At 38.9% G+C, this 16596-nt stretch overlaps 1 protein-coding gene across 2 annotated transcripts in view; it reads right to left on the bottom strand.

The window, feature by feature from the left end:
• The window catches only part of PDE10A (phosphodiesterase 10A), a 294827-nt gene that overhangs the window by 69439 nt on the left and 208792 nt on the right, over positions 1 to 16596 (bottom strand). For both annotated transcript variants that reach the window (XM_057740083.1, XM_057740084.1), the window contains exons 8-12: positions 16139 to 16189; positions 14664 to 14722; positions 12165 to 12216; positions 2764 to 2906; positions 519 to 611 (exon numbers count right to left, since the gene is read on the bottom strand). In XM_057740083.1, the coding sequence (XP_057596066.1) occupies positions 519 to 611; positions 2764 to 2906; positions 12165 to 12216; positions 14664 to 14722; positions 16139 to 16189 (398 nt within the window). The remainder of the gene's footprint in view (positions 1 to 518; positions 612 to 2763; positions 2907 to 12164; positions 12217 to 14663; positions 14723 to 16138; positions 16190 to 16596) is intronic.

Genomic DNA, 16596 nt, shown 5'->3' with positions numbered 1-16596 from the left:
CAGGCCTTTTATGAATATTTTAAAAATCTTAAAAATTTTAATCTTAAAAAAAGGGGTATTATCGTGCCCATTTTAAAGATGAGAAAACCACTGAGGCTCAGAGAGCTCAGGGAACTTACTCCAGGTCATTCTGGAGCTAACAAAGGCCGGAGCCAGGGTTCAGCCCAAGCACGGTCACCAGGATACGCCACAGCTTCTGAGGGGCGGTTTGATAAAGAACACGCTCAGCACAAAAGGATGACCCTATCACGGAAAAAGTAACTTCATAAATTTAAACTCGTGCTTTTTAGTTATTTTTGTAACTTTTAAACTCCAAAAGCTGGAGATGAATCCATCATTTTACAAATATCCAAGCACACTGACTACTGATAATAAGTTGGTTCAAAGAAAGTATAACAGCCCCAAGTGGGAAAAAACTAATTGAGTCGGGACACGGAGAACTAGGGCTCTCCCGCAGCAGCTTCAGCCAAGCAGGACAGGAAGGGACAAACCGACGGAGGACATAAACTCCTTCCTACCTGTTAAAGCGAGGGTCTGCATAGGCATCTGGAATGTTCAGGACTTCCCCTGTTCTTGCTACTTGACCAGCAATTCCCTTCTCAATTGAAAATCTGCACATATAAAAGAGAGGAACATGCTAATTAAAATACAGATGTCATAAAATAATTTGAGACATTTTACTATCACCAAATATTGAATAGAAAAGATTGTTTTATTTTAAATGCTTATATTAATTGTACATTTACATATTCTAAATCATCTTATAAAAACATAAGGTATAGCATAAAAACTGCATAGTAATCACTTGAGAAACTTGTTTTAAGATATCATTCACAATGTATTAAATTATACTGAATCACAAGAAGAAGCTGAAAAATTAACTAGCATTCTCCTGCACTGATCAATAATAATCCTTTATATTTGCAAAATACCTTATAATTTACAAGATGCTTCAACATAAATTGTCTTAATTAATTCTCACTGTGAACTGAGACCCCTGTAGGTTCAATAAGTTGCCAACATTCTTAAAATATTAGTGACACAATAAAAACAAAGAATGAGGTCAACACCAGTGTACTTTCCACCACACATATAACCAAAACCACAGGCGTTACCTGATCACACTTAAACGTTTTGATATCTAACATCAGCATTTTCTTTTAGTTCTCTCATTACGATATTATAATCAAACATGCACTCATTCAAAATTTAGTTAAGATGATTCCAATCACAATATCGACATATTTCAATAGCTCAAAAATTACTTTTATAATCTTACATTTTCAACATTATAGAAGATAATTACTGAAGTAAAGCTCCACCTAAGGATTTCCCTAAGGAAAATTCAAAATTCAAAGAGAACTGTCTTAAAACACCAAAAAAAGAATCCAACATTGCACTGCATAAAACGCAAGGTTGTTTTTGCCCTGGTTTTCCTGTGCTTTCAACAGCATGAGCACAACAGATTAGAGAGCCTTGAACAGCGTATCAGAATCCATTTCATGGTTTATGCTTATTTTCTTGGTCTGAGGGTAGCTTGCTTTGGTTTGCTACCTCAGGTCAGTGGAAGCCACACGGAAGGGCCTGCCCTCACATAAATGGCTGGCATCACCCGGTCAGCCTAGAAAGCTACAGACAATCACACCCCCTCACTGTTTTTCCCAGGCCTGTAAATACAGGCTCCAAGTTAACATCTTCCAAATGAGATCAATGCCAGCACTGTTAGGGACCACTCAATCCCTCAGCAAGAGAAATGACTTTACCTAAACGACTATATCCAGACTGATCTACTGAGCTCTAAACAAGCAAACTAACAATAAAACAACTTTTTAAACAACCTAAATAGTGCCTATAACTCAGAGTTATGTGAGTATAGAGCGAGTAACACCCAGCGGCGGGCATTCGTGAGGCCCAGTGCGGGCCACGTTCCATGTTTGCTTATATGACAGACAGCCCAAATGAATAGCAACTCGTATTCATAAGGAACAGCACTTTACTAGAATGCTGTAACTACCAAGGTGCTTTAGAGTACTATGTGGACAAGTAGCTAAACAATATATATCAATATAAAGCAAAAGAAACGCAGATGTCTAAAAAAAAACTACACTGTGACACTTGATTCTCCACGGTTCTGTGACAGTGCTCCTTGTAGGTGCTCAGATGGGGACAGGACTGAGCCACCACCCCTCCACCAGCCAAACAAACTCCATTCTGTTCACTTGAAGTGACAACGACTGCCACTTGAAGAACGGAGAAGGCTTTCGTTTCAAGATGCAACAAGCGTGTGCTCTGACTGATTAAACCAACTGTTCGGTTATAGAATAATGGGTTGAAGTTATCAAATATACCAGGTCAATTTCCACTATGGTCTGGACTTTGAGACAGCCCTATAGGTTGGGAAGCATGGGGAAAAAACTGTTTAAGTACACCTGTTCCTAGACATAGGAAACCCTGCAGACTCCAGGTGGGGTGCACCTTTACCTACCTGGGAGCACTAGTAAGTTTTTCCAACATGATTTCCAAAAGGACCGCCTCCGGAAGACGGCATTTCCAGGAGTGACGCTAAAGCTTCCTAGGCGCGGTTTCGCTGGCACTGCAATGTCATTCCCAGAAGTACTACCTTCAGGAGGCGGGTCCTGGTGGGAATGATATCACAGTATGACAAGTACTGTCAGCACACCTGTGAATAGGCACAGACAAGTGGGTAACAGAACACCTGCACAGCTGCCATCACAGCAACTGACGCGCTACTTCTAGCTGTACCTTATTTCTTTGGTCTTCTTGAAGACAGGTTTTCCTTCCTTTTCCTCTCCGATATCAAAAAGGTCTGAATATAATTCCTTGTTCTTATGGTCTACCTGGAAAAGTGCGCAGCGATCGGCATTCACCAGGTTTTTTGCATATATCTACAGACAGCGAGAAAACAAGAGTCAGCCAAGGAGAGGTTCAAAGAGCTTACGGGGAAACTTGATCAGAAATAAATATTAACTTCAACTAGTCTATACTGTAATTGGGTGGGAAATTAGCATTATAATTAAATAAACATAGGCATACAAATACAAAAAATAATACTCTATGTCACTGTCACTGTGCTAACACTAGGAGCTGCTCTGCTTCCATGCGGTGGGGCCGGAAGCTGGAATATTACAACATTGCTGGGTGGGCTGGAAAGCAGCTACTGGCCTCTCTCCCTGACAGCCTGGCTGCCACCTCTTCCAGAACCTCCCTGGTGCCCTAGTCTGAGCCTCTGTCAGCTCTAAGGCCAGCATCCATTCTGACTGGTTGGTGTTTATGGTATACCCGTTGTAAAAAATATGAAATATAACCTCTAACGAGACACACAGTGTTCATATTTATATTAGTTGCATTTTATTTGCTGCACTAATAACAACGTGTAACCATTAGTGTTTACTATGTGCCAGGTGGTTTTTATTTACTAATGTGCACTAATTCACTTAATCCTCACAATAAGTATTAATTCAGGGGAAATTTGATCTCCATTTTATGCATTAGAGAAACTGAGGCACAGAGAGGTAACTTAACTTGTCCGCTACCACACGGCTAGTAAATGGTGGTCTGGTATCTGAACTCATACTAGCTGTTTCCATGGCCTATGCTCTTATAACAAAGGTGCTTCAGCATTTCCGAACAGAAAACTGTGGATTTGTGCCGCCATTCATCTGACATCGAGCCCCTTTAACAAGCATGCCTTTCAGGCCTAGCATTTCTCACTGTCCCCAGTAGGTGGGGACTACAGTTATGTCACAGAAATTCTATTTACCTATGTTCAGAATTCTGGCAACTTCAACCCTCCAGTGACAGATATGAAATTATTGCTCAGAGAAAAAGAATTACTTCTCAGAGAAAAAGAGCCATCCCAAAGTCTATGCAAAAGGGACACAGGCCACCTTGTGGCCAGAGGAAAATATATAATCTCATGTACGAATACCTTGTAGGCTAAATAAAAAAGAAATCAGAGTGGGTTAGGTACCCCGTTAGGTGCCCTGGCTCATCCTCGCATTGTATCTTGTCTTTCCTGCTTATTATAAGCTGTACTCATTCACTCAGCAAACACTGGCTACGCCTGATGCGCCGTGGACCAAGTACACTGGGTACCACGAGTGTCAGAGCTGCCCACGGCAGTGGACACTGCTTCCTTTCCCCGCAGTGCCCCACACGCCCAGAGCCAGGCCCAGAGCAGAGGGCAGCTAAAGTCCACAGGCCTCTGGAATCACCCCCTGCCCGTGTCTGTAAATCAAGTCTCTCTGGGATGGAGCCACGCTCATCCCTTTACGTATGATTTACAGCGGCTGCAACTGCAGCGTTGAGCAGCTGCACCAGAGGACGGCCCATGAAGCATAAAACTCTACGATCGGCCCCTTACAAAAAAGTACGCCAGCCCTTAGGCTGGAACATACAAGAGCTCCACAACCTAAGAACTTTCAACCAGTACCTGAGGGGGAGGAACAGCATGAAGGTGGGAAGGGGGTGATGAGGCTGTGCTGGTGGAAAACCCAGAACCATCGCCCACCTATTTCGCAAACTCACGAGATCTCAATTATTAAGTAAGAATAACGACCCTGCACTATTAAACTATCCACAGTGAAATCTGCATCTTTAGTGGTCATATTAGCTGCTTAATACTTAGGCACATGTTTATGTCAATAGTTGTAAAAATCTGGGTGAAATGGACAATTTTCTAGAGAAAGGAAATGGATATAGGAGGAGTTGAAAAATCTGAATGGAATCAGAATCATAAAGACAACAGAAATACTGTAAAAAAATTTATCCCCATAAAAGGCAGCAGGCCCAAATGATACAAATATGAATTATTTAAGAATCTTCACATAAAGTTCTAATTTAAACTGCTGTAAGTTCAGACAGAACAAAACTTCATTATTTTTACTGAAATGCTATGTCATTGATACTGAAAATTGACAAAGATACTATAAAAAAGAAAATCACAGACCAATTTACCTTGGAAACAGAAGAAAAACTATAAATAAAAATATTAGCAAGTCAAACTTAGGAATAAATTCTTCAAAATTTCAATATTTTAAAGTTACACTTTATTCATAACTGTCTGGTATTGTAAAGTCTATTGTTATAATTCATAAAGCAATAAAACTAAGGAGAAAAATCATGTGATTATCTTTATGGCTGTCAAAAAATATACGTAATGAAATTCAGTAATTATTCATGACAAAACTTTAGTAAAATGAAAACAGAAGAAAAAATATATATGTATGTGTATATATATCAACATGCATACACATCCTAATAATATGTGAAAATATCTACATCATACAAAATGGTAACATCTCAGAATCATCCCATTAAGGTTAAGACATTAAAGTTATGAACAAGACGAAGATATGTTATCATAATTATTAACAATTAGGTAAAAAAAGTATGAGTATATATATTTGAAGAAACAAAAGTTTTACTGTTAGGTGATAATGTTATTGAATACATTGAAAACTCAATAAAATCAGCTGAAAACAATTAGAAGCAGTAAGGAAGACTTCTGTTTTAAGATGAGTGACTAAACATATGTTTACTTTTTCGTTCTCCTCAAATATTAAGCTTTCAGTTTGAAATGACACTCACATGCTGGAAAAGAAATAACAAAGAAATCCTAAGCATATTTTGGTAATATTTATGAACTCCAAGCCTCAGAAGGTCATTCTAAAAGCTACCCCCTCTTCTATGCACCTTCTCTCTCTCTCTCTTTCTCTCTCTCTCTCTCACACACACACACACACGTGTGCACACACACACACACACACAAAATACACACATAGGTTTACTTATAAGTAAAAGATAATTCTTGACAGGAACAGAGGATTTAAAATTCAGTGGAAATATATCTTCAAATTTCTAAGGAAAACTTACTTTAAACCTAAAATTGTTTACCAAGTCAAACTAGCATTCAATCATAAAGCAAAATGAAGATATTTCAGAAGCACACAGTACTCAGAAAATTGCCACCTTTGAACTATTTTGGAAAGGGAGATAAGCTGGACCAAAAATAACTGAATAAATAAATTCAAGGAAGCATGGCAGACTTGGGGTGTGAGAAAAGCTGGTGAGCAAAGCAACCCCTAGAACTACAGTGAAACTGAAATTCATTCGTAAGTGGTATCTAAGAGATTACAGACATAATATAAAAAAGTTAATTAAAAAAGACTTAAAATATCTGGTTGTATCAAAAACTATGTAAGATTAAAAGGCAAAAAGGAAGAAGTAAAAGTGTGCCGTTTTTTATCACTAGGGAAGTCTCCAGAGGACAAGGGCCACACAGAGGTGAGCCGGACAGACAGAAAAGGACATATTCTCAAAAATAATTTGAGCCCCCAGGTCCAGCAATGACAGAAGTCTGAACCATCCAGGCTTTTCAGTGATACAAGTCAAGGGATTCCCCTTTTATTCTCTCAAGCTAACCTGAGTTAGGGAGTTGACGTCTTTCGGCTTACACCACAGAGTCCAAATTAACAAACAAGCTCAAGGCAAGCCTGATGCGAGAGAAAGGGAGGGAGGGAGAAAATATTCATTAATTGAATTACAGATGAGGAAGGTAATTTAAGGACTGATCAGAAGACTATTTAAAGTACCTATAAATTTATAAAAATTAATTGGAAAGTGTCATTCATTAATTCTCAGCTAGCAGACGAACCACCTCTTCACGGAGCCTCTGAAAACAAGGGAAGGCACTTCTATTTCTGGTGGACCAGGTGGTGATGAGTGGCTCCTGGCATCTAGTTCTCAGAGGTTACAGAGGCTAAACACTTGAAATGCTCAGGCCAGTCCTGTGCAAGGAGGAGCAGTTCTGCCCAAAACGTCAATATCACCAACCGAGGAACACTTTACTAAGATGAAATGATACCCTACAAATTCAAAGATTACCCCAAACTTGCTCATCTGGATGTAAGAAATCTCATCTATATTACCGAAAAAAAATTTCAGAAAAAAGTCAAACCTCAGTCCCCTCTTTGTCTCCTCTAATCCAGAATTATCTTTTCAAACACAAATCTGACCTTATACCCTCTAGTTTAAAAGTCAAAACTCCCAGGAGATCTGAAAGACCTGGCCTCCCGAGGCATTTCTGTACAGAAGCACCTGCTGTTCCTGCCTCCTCTGAAGTACGCCCGCCCCTCATTGTCGCCTGCTTAACTCTCTCACGCGCCCCTCATATCTGGTGTCACATGTTCAGGAAACCCTGGCGTGGCTTCCTCGACTATGTTTAAGCTTCTTGTTGCGAGCCCTCACGGCGCTGTGCTCTGCTCTCTCACAGCCTGTGATATGACTGCAGTTTACATGCATGATGTCTGACTAAGGTCTGTCCCTCCACCGCACTGCGAGCCCCGTGAGGACAGAGACTGTGAAGGGCTCTGCTCACCATTCTGGAACTCCCGTTGCAACCTAGACAGGAGGACCCAAGAAATAATAACAGCAGAAGTGGATGGATGAAAACCTGTAGGGATTAATATCTGAGAAGAAGCTAAAGAGATAATCAGAGACCTATTCCCCAAGACCCAAATGGTTTTATAGCTGATTTATATCGGACCTTGAAAAACACAAATAATTCCTTTATTATTTAGGCCATTTTAGTCCATTGGAACATTCCTCAACTCACTTTATAAGTGTAGCATAACCCCAATACCAATACTACCCAAAGACAGAGAAAAGAAAACCACTGAGCAATCTCACTTGCGTATGTAGATGAAAAAGTCAGAAAGAAATAATAACCACCAATCCAGGAGCAAAGATTATGTCATGACTGAACAAGGGTTGGTTATCCCAGGAAGGCAAGAGTCATTTAACATTGAGTAATAAATTAATATAATTTCCTATTCTAATTGACTAAAGGAAGAAAAATTATATAATTTTAATAATGACATAAAAATTTGATAATATTCACCACCGGATCTAACACAAACTCAAAGCAAGTTAGGAATAGAAGGAAGAGGCTTTAAGTTAATAAATAGTTATCTACTGGGAGACCTTCCAGGAAAACACACAGCAAGGACACGTGAGAAGTATGCACATTAGGGAAACTACATCCACTCTCCCTGGTTCCACCCAACAGTGCTCTTAGGCCCTAGAAAATACAGTAAAAAAAATAATAAATAGTGTCAGCATTGGAAAAGTAGAACCACTGCTCTCATTATGTCATGATAAATCATTTTCTTTCTTGAAAATCCAAGACTGTAAACTGAAAAACAACTTACCAAACATGGGGGATCAAAGTCAATACATTCAATCAAGAGAGATGTTTAACTGAAAATAAGACAATGTTTTTGTATAAGAAGACTCCACATGCTAAAGATATCAACTCTACTGAAGATTTTATTAAATTACGGTAGTTCCAATATAAATCATACACCATAATGAAGAGGGATACATCATAGGAATGCAATAGAATAAAAATTGTTTAAAAAATGATAATCTTAATTAATGCAGAGAAAATGGATGCTGACAAAATCCAACACCCAATAACGATTTATAACACTCAGAAAACTAGGAATAGAAGGGAACTTCCTCACCCTGATCAAGGCCACCTATGAACAGTCCACAACCAATCCACCTACTTAATGTGAAAGACTGGAGAATGGATGCTTCTCCTCTAAGATCGGGAACAAGACAAGGATGTCCACGCTCACCATCCCCTACTTAAATACTGCACTGGAGGATCTAGCCAGGACAATTATGCAAGGGAGAAAAAAAAGGTGTACAGATTATAAAGGAGGAACTAAAACAATCACTAATTATGGATGAAACTATCTTGCATATGGAAAATAATAACGACTTCATCAACGTTGCAGGATACAGGATCAAAATATAAAAACCAATTTTATTTCCAGAACTGCTTGGGTTGCACAGTGGTTAAGAATTCACCTGCCAATGCAGAGGACACGGGTTTGATCCCTGCTCCAGGAAGATTCCACATGCCACAGAGCAACTAAGCCCATGTGCCACAACTATTGAGCCTATGTGGCTCAACTACTGAAGCCCACACCCCTAGAGCCTGTGCTCCACAAGAAGAAAAGCCACCACAATGAGGAGCCTGTGCACCATAATGAAGGGTAGCCCTCGCTCACCACAACTAGAGAAAGCCTGTGTGCAGCAACAAAGACCCAATGCAGCCAATAAATAAATAAATTAAAAAAAATTTATTTCTATACATTTTCAATGAAAAATGTGCAAATAAAATTAAGAACACAATTTCATTTCTAATAGCATTAGAAAATAAAATACCTAGGAATAACCTTACCAAAATAAGAGCAATACTTGCACTCTGAAAATTACAGAACAATGTTGAAAAAAAATTAAGATACAAATAAATGGAAAACACCCCATGTTGATGTATTGGGAGTCTTTATACAATTAAGATGGCAATATTCCCCAAACTGATCTACAGAGTAAACAAAATCCCATTCAGAATCCCATCTGAATTATCTGTAGACATTGACAAGCTGGTTGTTAAAATTTGTATGGAATTTCAAGGGACACAAAATAGCCAAAAAATAACTGAACATGAAGCGCAAATTTGGAGAACTCATACTTCCTGATTTCAAAGATTTCTGTAAAGCAACCGTAATCAAGGCATGGTGGTACTGTCATTAAACTTGACATATACATCAACGGAATAGAACTGAGACCCTAAAAAGAAAACTGTGTGTTTACGCTCAACTGATTCTAACAAGACTACATTTAAAGGGGAGATAACAGTCTTTTCAACAAATGGTACTGGTAAAACTAGATAGCTACATGCAGCAGAATGAAGTTGGACCCTTATACCATAAACAAAAATTAACTAACATAAGTCAAAACCCTAAATGTAGAAGCTAAAGCCAAAACTGAAGTGAGTTTTCATGATATCTGATTTGGCAGTGGATTCTTAGGTAAAACACAGCAAGCATGAGCAACAAAATAAACAACATAAATTAGACCTCATCCAAATTTACACCTTTTGTGCTTCGAAAGATATCATCAAGAAAGTGAAAAGATAATACACAGATGGGAGAAAATATTTGCCAATCACACGTCAGATAAAGGAGTGGTATCCATAACACACAAAGAAGTCTTAGAACTCAACTCTAAAAACTAAAGTAAAAGGCAGCCATGAATCTGAATCTTGCATCACATGAAAAGACACTCAACATCATCAGTCACCAGGGAAATGCTAATGAAAGCACCCTGAGCCAGCACTTCACATCTCCTATGATGGCAATGATCAAAGAGTAAGATAAGCCCCCGTGCTGGTGAGAGCTCGGAGAGACTGGAACCCTGTGCGTCGCTGGCAGGAACGTAAATGGCACAAGTGCCATGCAAACAGTTTGGCTGTGTCTCAGAGAGTTAACCATAGAGCAACCACACGACCTAGCAACTCCACTCTTACCCAAAACCACAGAACACAGGTATTAGAACCAAACACTGTAACCAAATGTTCAAAGCAGAACTATTTGTGTTGGCCAAAATGTGGAAACAATTCAAATGTCTGAATGATGAATGGACTAAAAAGCTGTGGTATGTATATTCATACAATAGAATATTATTTGGCTATAAAAAGGAACGAAGGGCTGACGCCTGCTAACACATGGATGAATTCTGAAAACATGATGCTAAGTGAGAGAAGCCAGACACAAAAGGCTACCTATTACATGATTCCATTTATATGTCTAGAACAAATAAACCCGTAGAAAAAGAAAGTAAATCAGTGGTTGCTCAGGGCTGAGGGGTTCGGGGGATGGGGCATAGGGAGGTGATAGCTAAAATGGCATGAAGTTTCTTTTTGAGGTAATGAAAATGTTCTAAAATTGACCAGTGATGATTGCAAATATCTGTGAATATACTACAAACCACTGAATTAAACACTTTAAGTGGATTAATTGTATCATATATGAATTATGTCTCAGTAAAACTGTTTTTTAAAATATAATATTAATAATACAAGAACTGGTCAATAGTGTTTCTTGTACCCCCTTGTACAAGCTGTATGTTGGTCCATATTATAGCTATATATTTTTATATTCTTAACAATTTTCATTGCTTTACAAATTCCTTAAATTCTGTCATAACCAAAGAGGTTATTCTTTTTACTGTGCAATCAATTACTCTTTTTTCTCGTGCATATACAGCTGACCCTTGAGCCCTGCGGGGGTGGGGCGCTGACCCTCTGCAGTCACAAGCCCACAAGAAACTCCTATCAGCCTGCACGCGTGCGGCCCCTCTGCATCCACAGTTCCACAACTGCAGATGGTGTGGGACCACGGTATTTACTACTGAAACAGATCCACGTACAAGTGGACCCTTCAAACCCATGTAGTTCAAGGCTCAACTGTAAAGTCACCGATGTAAATAACCACAGACAAAATGTGCTGAAAGTGATGACCCTACATAACCCTCAGTAAACTGTCTGTTTCTACAGGACACTGAGCGTGTCACACTCCATGCGTGGCCTGCCATGACATCAAAGAGAAACAGATCAGTGCACATCAGGAAACCTGGAGATGAAAAAAACCCCACTGCATAGGATTACTATATTTTGAGAAACACCAGGAACACGGGAAGGAGAAAGAACATTTATTAAAATACACACCAGGGCATGAATGGTGCCAAGCACACCAGCCTGGCACCCACGGGGCACACACACACGTTACTGAGACCACTCAGAGCCGCTTCCTCAACGGGCTTGCCCCCGAGCACGCAAGCAGCAACACTAAATGTGGGAGAGAAAACAGCTCTACTTCATACGGCTTTCAGCTCCAATCGCCTGTGAGTCTTCTAGAAGAGAGAAATACTTAAGACTAAAACTAAGCAGAATGAACCTCAAGATCAGGAAAAATCCACTGAAAATTCCAAATACCTATATGTAAAAGGTATTCTGAAGAAATCATAAAAAGAAACTAAATTTTCCCCAAATTAGCTCTCCACTAAATGATGAAAAACTCTGAGGCATTTTTCAAAACATTATTCAAAAGCCCTCTGAAATTAACAGAAGTGACAAATGAATCAAGGCGACACCTCCAGATCGCTAACCATCACCCTCTCATTGTATTTTAAACAGCGTGCATGTCTCATACATTGAAATGTTCCACCATATATTAGGACATGAATCTAAGGGTTAAATAAAATCATTTTTAAAATAGAAGGCAACTTACCATTATGTGTTCAAGTAGAGAATCTATTGCAACTATGTTATCAAAATACGTTCTGAAAAAAAGGAAGATAAAACCTTTAAGTAATATTATTAGAACATAGAACATACTAAACTTTGAATACATTTTCCAATTTTGTCTACATTTAAATAAAAAACGTAAAGGTATATGTTGTTTGATTTTTGTCCTTTTGTGGAAACAACCGGTAATATTATTTTAAAGACATAAATGAAAGTTTATCATTGACTTTAGTATAAGTACTCTAATTCCAGAGGCTGCATTAAATAATTATCTCATCAGTAAGTACTCAAGGTAGAAAGAAATTTTGTAGCATTTAACTAAAACTGTGAAGAAATAAAATTGGTTTCATCAAATTTAATATCTCATTAATAAACTCTGACCTAAAATAAAAATATTTAAATTTGCTGTCTCATTAAGATGACAAAAATATAAATTATCACTGAAAAACTCAAAAGTTAAAATGTAGTTTGTACTAAAAAAGCAAGGCAATTCATTTGAGAAGAAGTATCAGAATACACGTAATGATGAGGACCTGAGCTCTGCAGAAGTAACATACACTCATCACCATGAACTGCAAGTAAATATCTTGCAGGCACACAGCACATACACTGAAATGCAGACCAGAGAAACAGATGAATCAACAGGCATGTGTTACAGGGAACATATAAAGAAATACTCTTAACATACGCTCTATTGGCAAGGCACTGCTTTCAGTTTAGGTTTCTGAGAATTCAGCAATGTATTCAGGATTGAGAAAATTTATAGCAATAAACGATGGCTTTTTTTGGATATTTTTTTAAATTAATTAATTTAGTTTTTTGAGGTACACCAAGTTCAATCATCTGTATTTATACACATATCCCTGTATTCCCTCCCTCCCTCGACTTCCCCCCACCCTCCCCGTCCCAGTCCTCTAAGGCATCATTCATCCTTGGGTTGAACTCCCTTTGTTATACAGCAGCTTCTCACTGGTTATCTATTTTACAGTTGGTAGTATATCTATGTCTATGCTACTTTCTCACTTCGTCTCAGCTTCCCCTTCACCCCTCGCCCCCCCAAACCTCGAGTTCTCCGGTCCATTCTCTGCCTCTGCGTCCTTGTTCTTGTCTTGTCACTGAGTTCATCAGTACCATTTTTAGATTCCGTATATATGAGTTAGCATGCAATGTTTGTCTTTCTCTTTCTGACTTACTTCACTCTGCATGACAGACTCTAGGTCTATCCACCTCATTACATGTAGCTCCATCTCATTCCTTTTTATAGCTGAGTAATATTCCATTGTGTATATATGCCACATCTTCTTTATCCAATGCCTTTCTTTAGAAAAGAAACTGTTTGGCTTGAAGCTACTAATATGATTAGTTACAGGGTCCACTGAGGAATACCCTGCAAAGAACAGGGTGAAGTAAACGGGTTTCCCACGAGGGAAACACATGAGGGATTTAACTGGACTTTGGGAGACTTGCAGAGTATTCAAATACATTAGCACGAGAACACGCACAGCTTCCCTTCCAGGTGGTTCTGAAGCAGTGATATCACGTGTCCCAGAGAGTCTGTTTAATTCCGTCTCAAAGAAGACAGTCGGCCTAGGGGATCAAAAGAGCACTCTCTCAACCCTATACGTCCCTGATTTTATACTGCAACGCACCAAGCAGCAGCTTCAGAATCCCTAGTGCTGGGGACTACAAGACCTGGGGATGCGTAGGTGAGGAAGGGCTGCCAAGGGGACAGGTGAGTGAGAACAGGGTCCCAGTTGCTGCCGGCGGCCATGCAGGCACAGCGACATCACTCCTTGAGTTAACGTGTCACCCTGAAGTTACCACATCCTGGGGCGTTTTAGATTTCAGCAATTAAGAAGATGGGTCAGATAGACCCAAGATCTTCCCTGTAGCAAGCAAATCCAATATGGACCTGAAATTTAATAAATATCTGTAATTGCTTCCACGGCCAGCCCAAGGGAGTTTTTCTGGATCAGACTTCAGGGAAATGAAGCGTTTTCTGGAGGGTGATATCTGAGCTACTATACATGGGAAAATTAAAATGATAATATTAATAGTAGGTTTCAATGTACTGACATTTGTAGAAAAGGCCAGAGAGGACTTTTTGGAAAACAGTAAACTAGAACATTTCCTCTCCTTCTACTGCTATCAGTTTTCTCCTATGGAAACAGAAATACTTGGTGTATTTCTCTATATAGTCTCTAACACCTTCTAGTTTGTCTATTTAGAAAATATATGCCAAATTGCAAATTAAGATCATCACATATACAACCGTGATCCTTCACTTGTAAAGTGAGCATGGATGAGAATGTAACTCCATGATCCAAAATACGACCGACCATACTTACCAGATCCTTTGCCTAATAAAGAGTGATCTTCTGTTACTGACTGCATCAGACAGTAGTCTATCACTGTCGGGGCTGCACTGAATCTAAATCGTTGATCAATAAGAGCTACCACATCCCTAGAAATGAACACTTACTTTGATACGTCAAGTAGAAAGTCATTCAATTCAGTCTGTTTGGCAAGACCTCTGCATACCTGCCATACAAAATAATGGGTATAAATTTTAAGGGATTTCTGCTTATTTAAGAATAAAAATTCCAGGACTTCCCTGGTGGCGCAGTGGTTAAGAATCCTCCTGCCAATGTAGGGGACACGGGTTCAGTCCCTGGTCCCAGAAGATTCCACATGCCGAGGAGCAACTGAGTCCATATGCCACAACTACTGAGTCTGTGCTCTAGAGCCTGTGAGCCACAACTATTGAGCCCATGTGCCACAACTACTGAAGCCCACACACCTAGAGCCTGTGCTCCACAACAAGAGAAGCCACTGCAATGAGGAGCCTGTGCACCACAAGGAAGAGTAGCCCCTGCTCGCTGCAACTAGAGAAAGTCCGCTCACAGCAACAAAGACCCAATACAGCCAATAAAATAAATAAATAAATAAATAAATAAAATTTTTAAAAAAGAATAAAAATTCCAGAATACAATTTACCTTATTTATTTAAAAAGGCGTAACACAATCATTACTTTAATGCTTTTTAAAACTGTACTTGGGAACATACTCCACCTACACTCCATGCTATCAGACACATGACGTCCTTGCTTCTCACACCATTATCCTAAAATATATATACATATTCTGCCTATCAGACAGTTCCTCACCAAGCGGAGTTTGCGGAAATGGACTTAAAGAAAAAAAAACAAGAGAAAGTGGAAGATACAAAACAGAATTCTATTGCTGCCATGTTCCTGAACTTAAAAGTCTAGTTATCAGGGACACTCTTGTGCAGTTTGTGATTATTGATTGGTTGATTGATTGATTGATTGTCTTTTTGGCTGTGTCGGGTTTTAGTTGCGGCACATGGGCTCTTCGTTGCGGTGCACGGGCTTCTCTCTAGTTGTGGTGTGTGGGTTTTCTCTTGCCTAGTGGAGGCACGTGGGCTTAGTTGCCCCATGGCAGGTGGGATCTTAGTTCCTTGACCAAGGATCAAACCCGTGTCCCCTGTATTGCAGGATGGATTCTTTACCACTGGATCACCAGAGAAGTTCCTGATGTTTTAAATTAGATCACATTTTCAAGAGAATCAGGTATCTTAAATTTAAGATTAATGTTTTCATATACCACTTAGCTTACTGGATGTTTTAATTTAGGAAATGGAGACATAAAAATATCAATGTTACTGCCAGTTGGAGAACATTCCTGAGTTTTCAGTGGAAAATAAGAACCATGAGAGGAAACATAGAATTTAACACCATATTTAAATATATAAAAATAAGTGGAAAATACTTAAGACAGGAAGTAAGTAAATATAAGTGAATAGACCAAACATGTTAGAAATGACAAGATACCTTATGTCCAAAAATAAAGCACGGGGTTACCCCATCCCCCAGCACTACACTCCAAACACCCCTTCTCCTAGGAAGCCCCTGTGAACACATCCCAAAGACACACCTGCACCTGATGTATTGCTACCGAAGCCCAGGCAAGATTTGCTGTTGCAACCTAAAAAAAAAAAAAAAAAAGTATGAAGCAAGTTTTTATTAGTCACCTGAAGACATCCCAACAAAGGACTCTAGCAAAAACACACGAAGAATTTTGTGAGGTCACTGCATGTTTTTAATATTTTGCCAAATGTAAATTATTAAATATGTATAAAATTTCTCTATTATATTTCTCACTTCTTTATAATTGAGTTTAATGCTCTCTTGTTCCTCTTAATTTGGGATAAAAAGGAAGGTAAATTAAAAGAGCTATCATCCAATGATTTTAACATAAAATAATTATCTTTCAGTTCAACAAAAATACTATTAAAAAGGCCTCCAATGACCACTTTAAAAATGAGGAAATATTTCCCAAACTTTGCTGACACGTTCTCAAACTACTAGCTATTCTATTTCTTGTATTCTTCA

Source organism: Hippopotamus amphibius, chromosome 6 (assembly GCF_030028045.1).
Source record: "Hippopotamus amphibius kiboko isolate mHipAmp2 chromosome 6, mHipAmp2.hap2, whole genome shotgun sequence".
In the NCBI taxonomy this organism is placed as follows: domain Eukaryota; kingdom Metazoa; phylum Chordata; class Mammalia; order Artiodactyla; family Hippopotamidae; genus Hippopotamus; species Hippopotamus amphibius.
Note: the sequence above shows the minus strand (reverse complement) of the source record. Positions and strands in the feature narration are given on the sequence as shown.